At 44.9% G+C, this 15101-nt stretch overlaps 1 protein-coding gene across 5 annotated transcripts in view; it reads left to right on the forward strand.

The window, feature by feature from the left end:
* Positions 1-14303, forward strand: part of P4HA3 (prolyl 4-hydroxylase subunit alpha 3) — a 56073-nt gene extending 41770 nt beyond the window's left edge. For 4 of the 5 annotated variants that reach the window (XM_028500846.2, XM_028500847.2, XM_028500848.2 and 1 more), the window contains 6 exons: positions 4118-4182; positions 6527-6686; positions 7343-7405; positions 11438-11506; positions 12795-12891; positions 13679-14303. In XM_028500846.2, the coding sequence (XP_028356647.1) occupies positions 4118-4182; positions 6527-6686; positions 7343-7405; positions 11438-11506; positions 12795-12891; positions 13679-13749 (525 nt within the window). In that variant the 3' untranslated portion in view covers positions 13750-14303. Of the gene's footprint in view, positions 1-4117; positions 4183-6526; positions 6687-7342; positions 7406-9600; positions 9758-11437; positions 11507-12794; positions 12892-13678 lie in introns of those variants that run through there. The other variant, XR_003683506.2, reaches the window with a different exon arrangement.
* Positions 14304-15101: the final 798 nt, after the last annotated feature.

The following is a 15101-nucleotide window of genomic DNA, read 5'->3' on the forward strand; positions in this document are numbered from 1 at the left end:
TATATGACTGGTGTTCAGAAGTGTGAGAATAAGTAGCCTGAACAACTAGATACTTCATCTGTTCAGGAGTTCAAAATACCAGCCATTCCATAAAACTAATCAATGGTGAAAAAAATCACAGTAGTGGCTGCCTCTGAAGGGAGAGGACTGGCTGAGAAAGATACAAGGGGATTTTCTGGGGTATTGAAAATGTGCTGTCAATATCTTGTTAGGGATGTGGAGTGCATGGCTGGATGCCTTTGTCAAAACTCAGCAAATGGTACTCCTGAGATCTGTGCATATCATCGTATATAAATTTAACCTAAAAAAATTAAAGGAACCCCCCTCCCCCAATATCAGTCATTCCATATACGTGGAAGAGGTCTACAACAGCAGTAGAGGTTGGCTTCATCCTCCTGTTGCCTGTCTGTCTTGGGCTGGCTGCAGCTCCGCCCCGTGCTGTCTTCCTCTGGGACCCAGCCCAACAGAGCAGCCTCTTTTTGGAACACTGCCGTCTCATGCGAGAGGAAAAAGGCAGAGATGGCAAACTACTAGCTGGTTCTTAAAGCTTCTGCTTGGAAGCACCAGGCATTACTTCCATCCACGTTTCCCTGGCTAAGGCACAGCGTACAGCTAACACTGCAGTCAGCAGGGAGAGTATATCTTATTCTCCCACGGAGAAGGCTCTGCAGTCACCGCGCCAAGCTTGATGTTGATGCGGAGGGGAGTTTAGTCCACCAGGAAGTGTGGCAAATATTTAGAAAAATCATGCAGTCGACCTCACCACTATAAGCCTGTTGCCTCTTTACAAACGGTACATTAAGGTGGTCTCAGAACTACGGTGTCAAAGCAGACATTGTGGTCTTCACGGTGTGCTATTCACCCCGGCAGCCAGGCCGTCACTCACCTGCTGTGTGCCAGACGCTGTACCGTGTGCTTGGGCTGTTATAAGGAGGTTAAGTATTGCTCGCTCCCATTTAGGAGCTTCCTGCAGAATGGGGAAAACATATTTACAATGCACTGTGATACGTTCTGTAATAGAGGTGTGTGAGGGAGTTGTGCTACGGCTGCCTAAAAAGGTGAACCTTCCTCCGAGGGAAAGGCAGGGAAAGGCAGTTGGGTGAAGAGCAAATGGGGGAAGGGGGAGAGTTAGAAACAGAGAAGGCTTCTCTGTGGACCTGAGATTCATCAGAGTGAAAGGTAGCAAAGGGTATTCCAGGGAGACAGACAATCTGTGCACAGGACTGCTGTGTGGTGTGTCCAGAGAGTGGGGGGAAGCTCGGGGGCTGAAGTGTGCAAGGGAGGGGGTGCGAGGTGATGGGAGATGAGGCTGCAACGTGAGACACAATTAGAAGCGCTGGAAGTACCAAGCTGGGGAGTTTGGATTTTATCTCGAAGGCAGGCGGGGAGCTGTGGGACAGTTTGAAACAGGAGAGTGCCCTGATCAGGTCTGCAGATTTTGAGGAAGTCTCTGACAGCAGACGTGGATTGGAGGGAGAAAAACAGCAATAATAATTTCATCTAAAAGCCCTTCAGAGAAATCTGGAATCTTTGTACAGAAGGTTTTTGAAGCGATTAAGCTCCCCTCCCTGGTGAATTGGAACGATGTATTTTCAATAGCTTTGGCTTCTCAGTGAGCCAGCGGGAGCATTTGGCCGCAGCTCCTTTTTCCTCAGGACAACTCTGTTGCTGTGGTAACAGGACAGGCGGCCCACTTGGAGATGGTCATTTAATCCCTTGTAGCCAGGTCATCTGTTCGGCACGCACAGATGCCACTCTCCCCTCCTCCAGAAGCATCTCGCTGGGGTTGCTGATCTCTGTCTGGTCTTCGGCTCACCCAGGAATAAGCCCTGGGGGTGTGTGGTAGTGGCTGCCCCATGGGACGCAGCCACCTCAGTGGCTTGTGTTGAATTTCTCTGCTCCTCTTCACTGTGTGTTTCTCAAAGAAGCATTTCTCTGCTCTCTCATCACTCCTCCCCCATCTGCATCCTACGCATCCTTGAAGACTCAGTTGAAACCCTATGCCTCTCTTGGCCCCTATCCCTGACCACTTTGGCCCACTTTAATAGATTCTTTCAGGAGGAACATTTTTTTCAGAGCACTTTTTGGAGCCACATACAGTAACCTCCCTCCTCTGAACTCAGTTTTTGTCTCCACCTGTTTGGTACTTTCATTTATTCTGCCATTTACGTGTTGTCTGGAATCATGACCAGTTTCATGGGTTAGCATCCTGTCCCCCCAGCTAGACTGTAAACTAGCAGGGATCATATGTCGTCCTTGAAATGCCTGGCTCTGTATTAGGCCCGTTGTAGCCAGAGCAATTTGCAAAGGGTCACATCTGACTGAGTCAAGCCCTCACTTAAACTCTTTAATGGGTCACTTTTGCTTTCAAATGATTACAGAGCTCCTTGGCCTGGCTGCTGCCTCTCCCTCTGCAGCGTGTTCCCATTATACTGACACCCTAGCCACCCTAAACAACTTGCATCTTCATGAACAGGCAGAGTGCTCTCACTGTCTCCCCACATACTCTTCTCTCTGCCTGAACCACTCTTCCCTTGGCCTCTTTTCACCTGTGTGATTCCAGTTGTCTTTTGGGCATCCTGGGAAGCCTTCCTGTCCTTCATAAGAATGGGCTAGATGCTCCTTCTCTGTATTTCCATAGCACCCTGTACTTGTCCATTCAGGCCCCATTGGATGCCTTATGTCTGGTTTCCTGTGTTGTATTTACAATGCATAGCACAGTGCTTAGCACAGAGAACGACCAATAAGTATTGTCCCCCCACATGAATGACTTGTAGGTGCACAGTAGATACTTCTTAAAGGAATTAAATGCAGTGTGACTCTTTAACGGAGGGGGTGGGCAGGGTGGAGTGGAGATTCCCTAGGATTTGTTCTTAAACCATTGATGTTGTCCGAAAAGAACAGAAGGGACTGTCTATGAATCTCTCCTCACTCCTCTATGAATGGCTCAGGAGAGGATGCTGGCTAGGTGACTAGAAAGAGACAATATCAGTCACTTACTGATTCCCTGCATCCTAGTATTGTAGAGGGAGAGGCTGAGAAGGACTACAAGAATGTATTGTTCACATGCTGCATTTTATAGCTGGGGAAACAGGTCCAAGCAAGGGAAGAGCCTTTTCCAAGGTTGTCTACCTGGTTTAGCAGCAGGAACAATAATATCGTAGAAGCCCCTGAGAAGGGAAAGGGTTTCTGTCATGTGTCCTTTGTTGCTCCGTGCTCTGCTGTGACTGCATGTGAAGTGCTGGGGTTGTGTCTTTAACCACAGGATACTGGTTCATTCACTCCTGGGTACATTTCACCAATATTGAGCACCTACTCCCTGCCAGGCCTTCTCTGCATCCTGGGGATACAGCACTGAAAAAAGACCAAGTCCTTGCCCTCATGGAGCTGACATTCTGATGACAAATGCAGAAGGAGACATCCTTATGTGAATAATATTTCTCTTTCTGTCCCTGGTACAGTACTTTTGCAATTAGAGGCCACTTTATTTAAAAATAATTTAAAATTTATATCTAGACATTCAGAACAAAATAGAGACATTCAGTTAAGTTAGTGACTTCAAACCTGTTTGGTTGTTTTTTTCCCCATAACCAAGGCAGCTGCAAACAAAACAGATTTTGATTCTCTGTAAGGAAGGGCTTTCATCAGAATTGTTCAAAAGGAGCAGGCTGCCTCTGAGGGTAGAAAGTGTCCTGTCATTGGAGGTGTTCATTTAATTTGACGAACACTAAGTCAAAGCTTAACTTACCATCAGTCAGGCCCTGCCCCAAACACGGGGATATAAAGATGAATAAGAAACAGCCCTTGTTCTTACAGAACTCACAGTCTTGCAGATGCAAAAGGGATTCAAAATCACTTGTATTTCAGTTCTACAGACCTTTTTCAGTTTTTACTATTTACCAGATATGAAGCTAAAGGTTATTTTCAACTCTGAGCTTTTATGTCACTTAAGATTGATAGCTATCACCAAATTAGTAGCATGTACAAAATATCCTTTAATTAAGGAGAAACGGGTGATTGTTAGGTTTATGCTAAGAGAGGAGCGTGTCTACGGAAGTGAGAGCCCTTCCCTTTGCATCATAACCACTTGGACTTTCTCTTACATCCTTCACACCAGCTACAGAGATCTGTGGTGGCATCAGGCGAAAAGCAGTTACCAGTGGAGTACCGCATCAGCAAAAGGTAAGAGGGGTCCTTTCTTGGCAGGGACTCTGGTCACGCCTGCTGGCCACCCTTAGGCCTGTGGCACAGGTGACTGAAGGTCAGCAACAGCCATTCAGGTGCCATTAGAGATGCCACTGTAGTTCACGTTTATATCTGTACATTCTTGTTGAGAGGGAGCAATTTCCACTCCCCTTACCCAAGGGCCTTTCTCAGGTGGTTACACGGTCTGAGGACGTAACTAGGAGGCCATTAGGGAAAGACGTGAAAAAGCTCCTATGCCCTAGACCAAAAATTAAGTGTGTAGTTGTTCTCCTAACCAGGATTGCTTTTCCAGGAACAAGTCCTGTCTCTATTTGGAATTTGACTTTACCTTCTGACTCATATTCAAAGCATGACTTGCCACCACTCAGGCAAGACGGATGGCCAGAATCTCTGGATCTGATACCTTCTCTAGTTGAGAGCCCAGCCGTATTCCCTCCCCTCCATCCCTGCTCCCCTTCCACTGCAGCCCTTGGTTTGTGCTGTAAGGACAGGATACCGTAAGAGGAGGGTCCCCACTGGAGCCATGGGAGACGGTGATGACATCCTTGGGGAGAGGCCAGACCTCAAGCTGGGTGGATGGTTTTGTTGTCTGGGAAGCGAGGTGAGTGATGAAAGCTTGGATTCAGAATCATCTGGCTTAACTTATTTGGTCTGGTACGTTTTGGGGACCTTTTACATTAGAAGTTATTTTCTAAGTTTTGAAAGGCCCGTCTAACCTCAGCTTCGTTGCTTTGCTCACCTTTCTGATATTGTAGTGTCAAGGAGAAAATTCAACCTTCTGTTTAGAGTCATTGCTTTTAGGGGAGTAGGTGATATTCTCTTTACTTCTCAGGTAAAGAAACTGAGACCCTCATTGCCTCCTCTCACTACCCACCCTCCACCACAGTGCACCCATTTGAATTTTGGTTCTGTCCTCACAACTTCACTGGAACTGGTCCCTCAAAGGTCACCTATGCACTCCTGATCACTATCCACAAAGACCAGGCTCCTGACCACAGTGTCCTCAGCTTTCTACAACATGCCCTGAGCCTACTTTGCTAGCATGATTTCCCATTACTTCTCTCATAGACTAAATGCTTTCGTGCTGACACACACTGTATTATATCACCCCACCATGTCTGTGCTTATGCTATTTCTTCAGCCTGGAATATCCCTATGTCTTTTCCATCTATTGAAATTTTATGCACCCTTCAAAATTTGGCCTACATGTCCATCTTACCTCAGTACCCCAGTCAGAATTAACATCTCCTTCCTCTGTGCTCCCCAGAACTTTACTTTAAGGGCTGGTTCTTATTTTTCACTCTACCTTGATTTGTGCTCAGTTGTATTTGTGTATATTTGTATGTCTCCTCTCATGAGCTCTTTGAACATAGCAGCTTTGTCTTGGGTATCTTTGTAAACCTTAGAGCCCACAGCATAGCACTATGCATGCACTCCATACAAAAGAATGAACAAATTAATCCATCATTAATAGACCAAAGAAGTGGTCTTCCCAGACATGCCAAGGTGCTTCCCTTAAGAGCCTTCATCATCTCCCCAGGAGGCTCACTGGCTTTGCTTGGGGAGCACTTCCTCACTTCCCAGGGACCTACATTCTGATCCCAAATCCTCCACCTTATCAGAACCTCAACAAGACATTCAGGAAAAGAGACTGAACTTTGCTCTTTGGCCTTTGACCTATCCTGGTTTGTCCTGGAGTAGAGCAAAAGAGCAGAGATTTTTCTGTGTTTTACAGCAATCAATAACATACAGCTTACAAAGCATATTCATAAGCATTGTCTGTCACAATCTTCATAAGTCTGTGTAGTAGATATTATTACCATCCCCATATTATAGATGAATAGACTGAACCTTAAGAGAGATGAAGGGTTACGGGCCTGACCAAGGGTCAAGCCGAGGATCCAGGACTGGTCTGACTCCTCTGAATCCAAAGCTTTTTCCGTTGCACCCAGCTTCCTCCATTGAGATGTCCCTAAACATAGCATTTTTAAAGACAGGGTTTTGTCTTCTTTCTCTTTGTATCCCAGTGCCTGGTGATGTGAACCTTCACTCTTCACACACCTAGCACAGGGTCAGGCATGCAGTAGGCCTCAGAGAATGTCTGTTGAATGAATGTGTGAATGTTACGATAGAGCACAAAACGGACTGGGCCGACTTAACAGGAGGAGTGAGTAGGTAATTAGGTATTCGTGTCTATCTTCCTGTCCTCCTTGCCTTCCTTCCTTCCTTCTGGCAGTTGACATCATTCATTCACTCATTCACAGATATTTGTCATTTCTGGCATCAGATCACTGATGCTGCAACCTGTGGTGTGTTTTAGTGCCTGGCTAAAGGACACCGTTGACCCAGTGCTGGTGACCCTCGACCATCGCATTGCCTCCCTTACAGGCCTTGATGTCCAGCCTCCCTACGCAGAGTATCTCCAGGTGGTAAACTACGGAATCGGAGGGCACTATGAGCCTCACTTTGACCACGCTACGGTAACCAGGGGGTCGGTGACCAATCTCGTGGGGTAGGCAATGAGGGTGTTATTTATTTCTCTGACACAGAGCTCTTATAGGGCCCCCAGAGAATACTGCGTGAAATTTTAGAACAAAGGTTCTCGTTCTAGGTAGATTGAAAGCCTTGGTTTCAAGGTGATTGCTGCTGACTCATCTTTTTACTAAAACTCACTGAAAAACACTCTTACAATGATTGAATTTTATGACATGTAAATTATATCAATTAAACTCTTCTAGGACAAAAAAGTGTGTCTCTTTGGCAAATAATTGGGAACTCCAGTCTTATGACTTAGTATTTTTACAGAATAATTATCTGTAATATTTTATATGTTAATTTATTTCACCAAGAACCTGAAGGTGCAATCAACCCCTCACATAGTGCTTTCACTACTAACAAGCAATTTTGATTAGTAATATACAGTTCACTTACATGCGTATCTAATAAAGTGGTAAGAGGAAAAAAGTATATTGAGTACCTGCCAGCAAAGATGGGCACATACTTGACTAGGTATAGCTCAAGGCTATATCCCATCTGTGACTCCTCCATTTTTCTCCTCCCTGTATTATGGTGGCATCCTGGCTGTTACTCTGGTGCCATCTGCATAAAATAACGATATGTTCTATTTTTGTCTCAGTCACCAACCAGCCCACTGTACAGAATGAACTCTGGGAACCGAGTTGCAACATTTATGATCTACGTGAGTCTTGCTCTGGAGGGACCAGGGATGCTTACTTAATGACTATTTACATCTCTTTTATTTTACGGTTTTCAAAGCAATATCAGATACTGATTTCATCTGAATTTCACAGCAGAAAAATCTCCAGGATGTTTGTGAATTTCATACAGCACTCTTGTTAGGCACTATAGGAGAGATAAAGAAATATCAATACAAGTCAGTTCCTGCCCTCAAAGAGCTTACATTGTGTAGACCTAAATGTGACCTTGTCATTGTCAGTGATTAGGATGGGAAGTGAGGTTACACCGAAGGCCAAGAGATCCTGGGACCTGAACACAGGAAGGGGATGTGAGAATCTCTGTCTTTGAGGTCCCATAGACTAGTTGGTGTTAAAAAGCATGGACCTATAGATGAGGTTGTGGAGCTGTGAGGGGAGAGAGGAGAGAAATGAAGCAGCTGAGATTACAAGAGGGAAGAACAGAGATGCCTACGGAGAAATTCAGTAAGTGCGGCTCTCTCATATGCGGTGAAAATTTTCTTCCTTATCTCCTCATAAATTCTTCACTAAAATCTACATTATACCCCCTTAAAAAAATAAATTAGCCTCCTCTCCTAGTTTCTGACCTGATCCTATAGAATTTGGACCCAGTCTTTATTATCTCACCTATCCTCTTCCCTTCAGATCATGTGGGTTTACCTCCTTCTCTATGGACAAGTCATAATTTCAGGCACTATTATCTCACCTATCCTCTTCCCTGCAGATCATGTGGGTTTACCTCCTTCTCTATGGACAAGTCATAATTTCAGGCACTATTATCTCACCTATCCTCTTCCCTGCAGATCATGTGGGTTTACCTCCTTCTCTATGGACAAGTCATAATTTCAGGCATCTGTCACTTAAATTAAAGAGGTGTATTACTGTTAAATAAAGGAATAAACATGCCAAATGTAAGTGCTCTACATAACACCCTAAGATGAAGGCCTGGTTTCGGGCTCATTAGAATAGCAGACACCTACACCCTAGCATTCCCTCTTTTCTTAGTCCTGTGAACTGGTCTCCACAGTGTAGCCAAGAAAGGACAATCAGAGGCCAGCACTCTAGTTTTAATGCTGGCAATCCCAACATGTTTCTTCATGTGGCTCGGTTTTAATTTTATGCAGAACTGGAAGGCTGCCATTGCCAATGGTGTCTGGCCTCACATGGTCATTCTGAGCATTCTGATCAGGCAGAGGGATGGCGGACGTCAGCTCTCTGGGTAGGAGACACAGCTGAGATCAGCTGCTGGTACATCTCTGGTTGATGACTCAAGCTGGCATGGGAGGTCACAGGCAGTGAAGTACATTGATATCAACCAAAGAATAGGACATCTAGGGGCCAATATCTCTCTGTTCTTTATCCCCCTAGTATCTTCTGTAGCTGACTCCCTGATTACAGAGGCCCAGTTACTATGGTAAGGGTACTATGGTAAGGGTAGCCCAGCAATTTTAAATGACAAATGCAAGAGTGTGTATATGTATGTTTGGATTTTAAGCCTTTGATACACAGTGGAATGGAAAGCATTTTGGGTTTGAAGTCAGTTGGTCTAATTCTGGTTCTGCCACTTGACATGTGGCCTCAGCACAAATCGCATCAATTCTTTGAGCTTGTTTTCTTGCTCTGCGCCTCCTCACAGGGCTGTCATGAGGAACTGATGAAATAATGTAACGGGATATCTCTCTGTGAAGTTTCATACAATATGTTTCTATCATGTATCCCAGAAAGCAAGCATAGGACCCCATAAATGGGATCGTGGGACCTAGGAAGTGCTAGGTTATGCCCAATCCTTTCATCCTCAGGTTGGTGTTAAGACCATCATAAACATTTCTGAACATAAGAGATAAGATTTATGGAGAACATAAGAGTAATATTATATAGGGAGATAATAATCTTTAAGAAGTATTGGGAGGATTGAGTTGAAATCAGGTTAGTGATTTTCTACTCAGACTGGACATAAGATCAATCCCAGTACAAAACAGTGGAAGGTTTACAGAGGGAAGATTTCCCTCCCCTCCACCAATCTTACAATCCATGCCCTGCTCATGAGCTTCATAGCACACAGATCCGATTCTCTTTTCAATTTGTTGGATAAGTCCTTCCTTCCCACTATACTGTGAAACCACAGGTAGAGGAAGGCAGGAAAGTCCAGGTTCCCTCTGTATCTTGCTTACACCCACAGTGGCTGACAACAGGGGTCTGAACAGAATCATCCAGTTTGTTAGTTATTTGAACACAAGGAGCAAATTGTTGCTCTCATCGCCCTTCCCAAAGGACTACAGGGGGAGCCAAGATGTGCTAAAAATCACCACCGCCTTTTCCAGGTTCTGAATCGCCAGGTCAGTTCAGTTTCCTCTAACGAGTGCTAACATCCCAACTCCCATAGCCCTTGCTCTGTAACACAGGCGAATATGGTGGGATCTGTGAATGTGCTGGTAGACGGTTAGCCAGGGCGAGGTAAGACTGGCACTCTGTGTCATGCTGCTGGTGAGAAAATAATTTAGCAGTATGTATCTAAAGTATTGAATATTTGCATATACTTTTGACCCAATAATACTAATGCTCAGACTCTTTCCTAAGAAAACAATCTAAAACGCAAAAATGAATTTACTCATTAAGATGTTCACAGTGTTTGTTGTTTATAATAGTAAACAGCGGGAAATAACCTAATGTTCAAGAGTGTATGTAGCATAATGGTTATGAGCAGGGACTTTGTAGTCAGACAGCATTGGCTCAGCTCCAGTCCTGGCTCAGTCACCAAGGAGTTATATGACCTTTTGTAAACCACTAAATCTCTCTGAGACTTGGTTTCCTCATCTGTAGAATGTAAATAATAACAATCCTAACTCACAGGAATAGTGAGGATGATATATTTGTTGTGAGGAATAAGTGAGATAATATATTTGTAAGGACTTAGTGTGATGCCTAACATATGGTCAGTGCTCAATAAATGTCAACTATTGGGGCTTCCCTGGTGGCGCAGTGGTTGCGCGTCCGCCTGCCGATGCAGGGGAACCGGGTTCGCGCCCCGGTCTGGGAGGATCCCACATGCCGCGGAGCGGCTGGGCCCGTGAGCCATGGCTGCTGGGCCTGCGCGTCCGGAGCCTGTGCCCCGCAACGGGAGAGGCCACAGCAGAGGGAGGCCCGCATACCACAAAAAAAAAAAAAAAAAAAAAAAAAAAAAAAAAGTCAACTATTACAGTTAAACCATAACAGTGCGTTTTTCTTTTTCCAGATGGTAAGATGATGAATAATATTATTTTAAGTATTTTAAAGTATTTTCCAGTATTTTTCAAAATGTTTAGGTTATTACGTATTTCTTTAACAATCAGAAAAAACTCTTCAAGTTAAGTAAACACATCCATAATTCTAGAATATACCAGTGGTGAAACTCTTTAGCTGAGATTACCTAGAGAGGGTCTGAGTGATCTGGGAAACACACCAAAGGTGCAATCAGTAGTTCCTATGATGCCCAGCTTTCAAAAATAATCATTGTAATCTAAACAGTGTTTTGTAAGCCACTGGTCATGATCCATTAGTGGGCTGTGAAATCAACTTAGTGGATCTGGTCAGCATTTAAGAAATCTGAACTAGAATAGAATAAAATAAAATGGAAAATAACAGAGGGCATCTGATGTAGTTAAGAATGTTTTATGAAACTTACTTCAGGGACGTGTCTGTGTCTTGGGTTGTGACATAAACTGTATTTCTTCCTGAGGGCCTCAAAGTTTGAATCTACTTATGGTAACCCTCAATAAGGATGTTAGCTCAAAGGGTAAAGAAAGGGGGCATTTCTAAATGTTGTCCTCTTGTGGCCCTGCAGGCAAATACTGATGCCACTGAGTAGGCTCTCTCAATTCCTAAATTGGGTGATTGTATTTCCATAAGTATTTCTCCCAGAGTTGAAAGAGGGGCACACAAGAGGGAATTTATGCAGAAATGGCATCAGACGTCATGTGAGGCAGTGTAGGGCAGTCAGTCGGGCTATTTCAACCCTGGCTCTTCCTCTGGCCTTGCAGCTGAGCTCGGTGGAAGCTGGAGGAGCCACAGCCTTCATCTACGGCAACTTTAGCGTGCCTGTGGTCAAGGTGAGTGGGGGGTGTCTGACCCCAACAGGTGGTTTTAGCAGTGCAGAACTAACACCCTAGCGTTCATGCTGCCTGTGCTTGCAAGCTTATTCCTGGGAGAGGGAATGAAGAGGTCTCCCCTGATTCCCAGAATCAAAATCCCTCAATTTTCTTGACTCCTGCATTTACTTGTGCCTCTATTTTTTATTTTACTTACACTTATATTACAAGAGGATGATTACATGTATGCCTTCCCATTACAATAGAGCTCCTCAAAGGTGAGAGTCCCCTTGGATCCTTGACAACAACTGGTCCCTTCAGTCATTCGTTTAGTAAACACTGGGGGCTGGAGGCACTGAGAGTACTGAGGAAAACGCGTAGTCCTTGCCTCCAGAAGTCAACATAACAACGTATTGCAGTAGGAGCTATAACGTCAAGCAAGGCACAGAGGGCAGCCAGTGTCGTAAGAGGTTTGTTTAACGAATTAATATCTCCCCCAAATGTCAGATCAGTCAATCAGGGATGACAGCCCTTACTTCAGGAATGAAATGAAGACAAATAATTGAGATCACGCTTCATAGCACTTAGCACAGTACCCAGCACATCCTAAGCATTCAATGAGTAAATGCTGGGTATCTATCAAAACTCAGGGGGTTGGCCAAGGTTAAAATAAGCATATAGGAAAAAAAGCTGGGGATGGGGGGAAAGAACATATCCGATTTGGAATCAAAATGCCTGGGTTTGAGTCCTGACCTTGCTCCTTCTTAGTTGCATTATTTAAAGCCCCTAAGTCTCAACTTCCTTGCTGGTGAGGTGGGGATGATGATGATCCCTGCTTCCTGGGGGTGTTATTAGGAAGTGCCTAAGAAAGAGTCAGTGCCTCAATTAAGTTCTTAGTTGTGTGAGGAATATTTTGTTCCACCTTGTGCTTTTTGTCTAGTTTCTCTCCTCAGTGATCCTATGACACCCTGTGCTCACCTTTCCCCTAGCACTTGTCACACTGTCTCATCCTGGTTTGTTTTATGTCTGTCTCTCCCACAAGACTGTGAACTCCCTGAGAGAACTGGACATGATCTGTCTCTGCATCCTCAGGGCCTAGAGCAGAGCAGGTCCTCAATAAGTGATGCATGAGTGAATGAGTAAATGGCAGCTTATACCATTTTGTGGCATTTTATGCATGCCTTGCCCCCAGTCTGCATGGACAGTTTTCTTGTTTAATGACATGCATGCCTTTGTCCTCAGTCAGGTGCTTCCTAAGGACTGAGATTCTGGGCTGACCTCCCCTGGGGCGGGGTCTGCTTGTTTTCAGAATGCAGCACTATTTTGGTGGAACCTGCATAGGAGTGGTGAAGGGGATGGTGACACACTTCATGCTGGCTGTCCTGTCCTGGTAGGAGATAAGTGGGGTAAGGCCTGCCTTTCTGGGCATGGGAATTGGGTGAGGGGTTCAGGGTAAGTGAAATAGGGGATGGATGGAAAATAACATGGCCTTTTCATTCCAAAAACTTCATTAACAGTGCCACATTATATTGAAGTGATCAGATTCTGGATTAGTTGCCACCAGTACATTGGGAGCCCATAAGGGCAGGCTTTTGTCATAGAGCAGGTGTCAGTAAAAGTTTATTGGCCTGACCAGATGGGCCTTGATTCCTGAGCACAGCTAAGGAATAATATGTTGCTAAGTCCCAGTCCTCTATCCCAAGGAGAGAACCATCAGGTGCTTCCCCATGAGGAGACGGTCAAACAAGGAAGAGATAAATAAGTAGGGGATGTGTTTACGTCATATATGTGTCTAAGAGCACTTAGCTCTGAAGACAGAAAAAGAAGTAGAAGAGGGACCCTTGTGCTGAGGTGGACTTTGCCAGGAGAATCCATCCCTTTTCTCTCATTACCCTGGAATGGTTCCCTGGGGGAGGTGGGCTTTTAGGAGCTACATGAAGGGTAAGTGACCACAGTACCCACGGGTTTGAAAATTAGTCTGTAGTAGCAGGACCTGTCAGGGACTTTTTCCAGGTGCCACTGTCCTTTTTGCTCTTTACTGCTGCTGAAGCAACATCTTGTAGTCCATAGTAGGGCTGGGACCAGGGTGAGGCAAGTGAGTTGTCAAGGGTGTGGAACTTAACGACCCTGTGAGTGAGCATCGCTACTGTCTGCTCCGCTGAGCCTGCTCTTCTTCCTCCCCATTTCCCCCAGTGGCCAACAAGTGGATACACGAGTATGGACAGGAATTCCGCAGGCCTTGCAGCTCAAGCCCTGAAGACTAAAATGTTGGCAGAGAGAAGCTGGAGGAGTCCTTTGGCTTTCCAGAGAAGCCAGAAGCCAAAAGCTATGGTAAGAGAGGAGAAAGGAGAGCAAGCTTCTGGAGGAGGGCCTTTGTCAGCATTGCCTATTCCTTGCAAAGGGAAGACAAGGAAGTGGTCTCTAGCAGGGGACATCTGAGAACTTAGTTTCTCCTCAAGCCATGAGTCACAGTAGAATGAACAATACAAAGGAGGGGGCAAGGAGGCTGGAGAGAGAAGTTTCTGGAGCTCAGACACTCTCTGTTGGGAACAGGACATATCAGCAGTCTCCAGAGTTTGGTCATTGGGGCTTTTGCTACTTGAGCCTTGACCACGGGGGCCCAGAAGTGGCAGTGAGGACACCTGCAGGTCATGCCTGACCCCCATATGCCCTTCTGTCTACTGACTTCTGCTGAAGGCTGAGCTGGGTGTGTCTCTGTATCAGGAGTGTACCTCATGTGATGCTTTTTTTAAAGCAGAAAATAACTTTTTAAAAATATGATTTTTAAATACAGCCATTAAAAATGTTTTAATAGTCACTAAAGATGTTTACAAATCATTTTTCACAACCAAGAACATTCTTACATTGTAATATTGAGTGAAAAAGGCAGAGTATAACATTTTATTTATGTGTAATCTCATCTTGGCTCCCCTCTCACTGCATTCCAGACACAAGACATTCTTTCTATTCCTCAAAACCAGCATGGGTCCCACTCTTCAGGCCTTTTGCATTCGCTGCTCCTGCCGTGGTTGCTGGTCTCACCATTCCACTCTTGGCTCAGTGTCGCTTCAGAGGCCTTCTCTGACACCCAAACTTCCAGCCACTTTCGTTCACATTAGCCAACTTTGTTTTCTTCCTAACACTTTTCTTGAAATTACTTTATTCATTTAATTGTGGCCAGTGGCCTTCCCTGCAGGGTGAATGCTTTAAGACCCCTCTATACTTTGTAAATGCCTCTATTGTAGCCCCCATCTCACTGAATTTCACTATTTGTTTATTTGCCTGGTTGCCTGCACTCCTTATACCTCTTGGTATCCCCAGAAAAAGGTCTGTTTCAAATAAGTAGGCATTCAGCAAATATTTTTGGATAAATGAAAAAGAAGGCCTCCTTTGAGTTGTACTTTGGAGGACAGGTAGAATTTTTTATAGGCAGAGCCTAATGAGAAGCATTTCCCAGCAGAAGGACTAGCATGAGCTAAGGCTGCATTGATGAGTGACTTGTGCAAAGAGAACATTCCAGGCGACTTGGCTCAGGCTCCTCAACAGGAGCGAGGGCGTGTGCCTTGCTCACAAAGAAGCCACACAAGTAAAGGACTAGGTGCTTAGACACTGTGCT

This window comes from Physeter macrocephalus, chromosome 16 (assembly GCF_002837175.3).
Source record: "Physeter macrocephalus isolate SW-GA chromosome 16, ASM283717v5, whole genome shotgun sequence".
In the NCBI taxonomy this organism is placed as follows: domain Eukaryota; kingdom Metazoa; phylum Chordata; class Mammalia; order Artiodactyla; family Physeteridae; genus Physeter; species Physeter macrocephalus.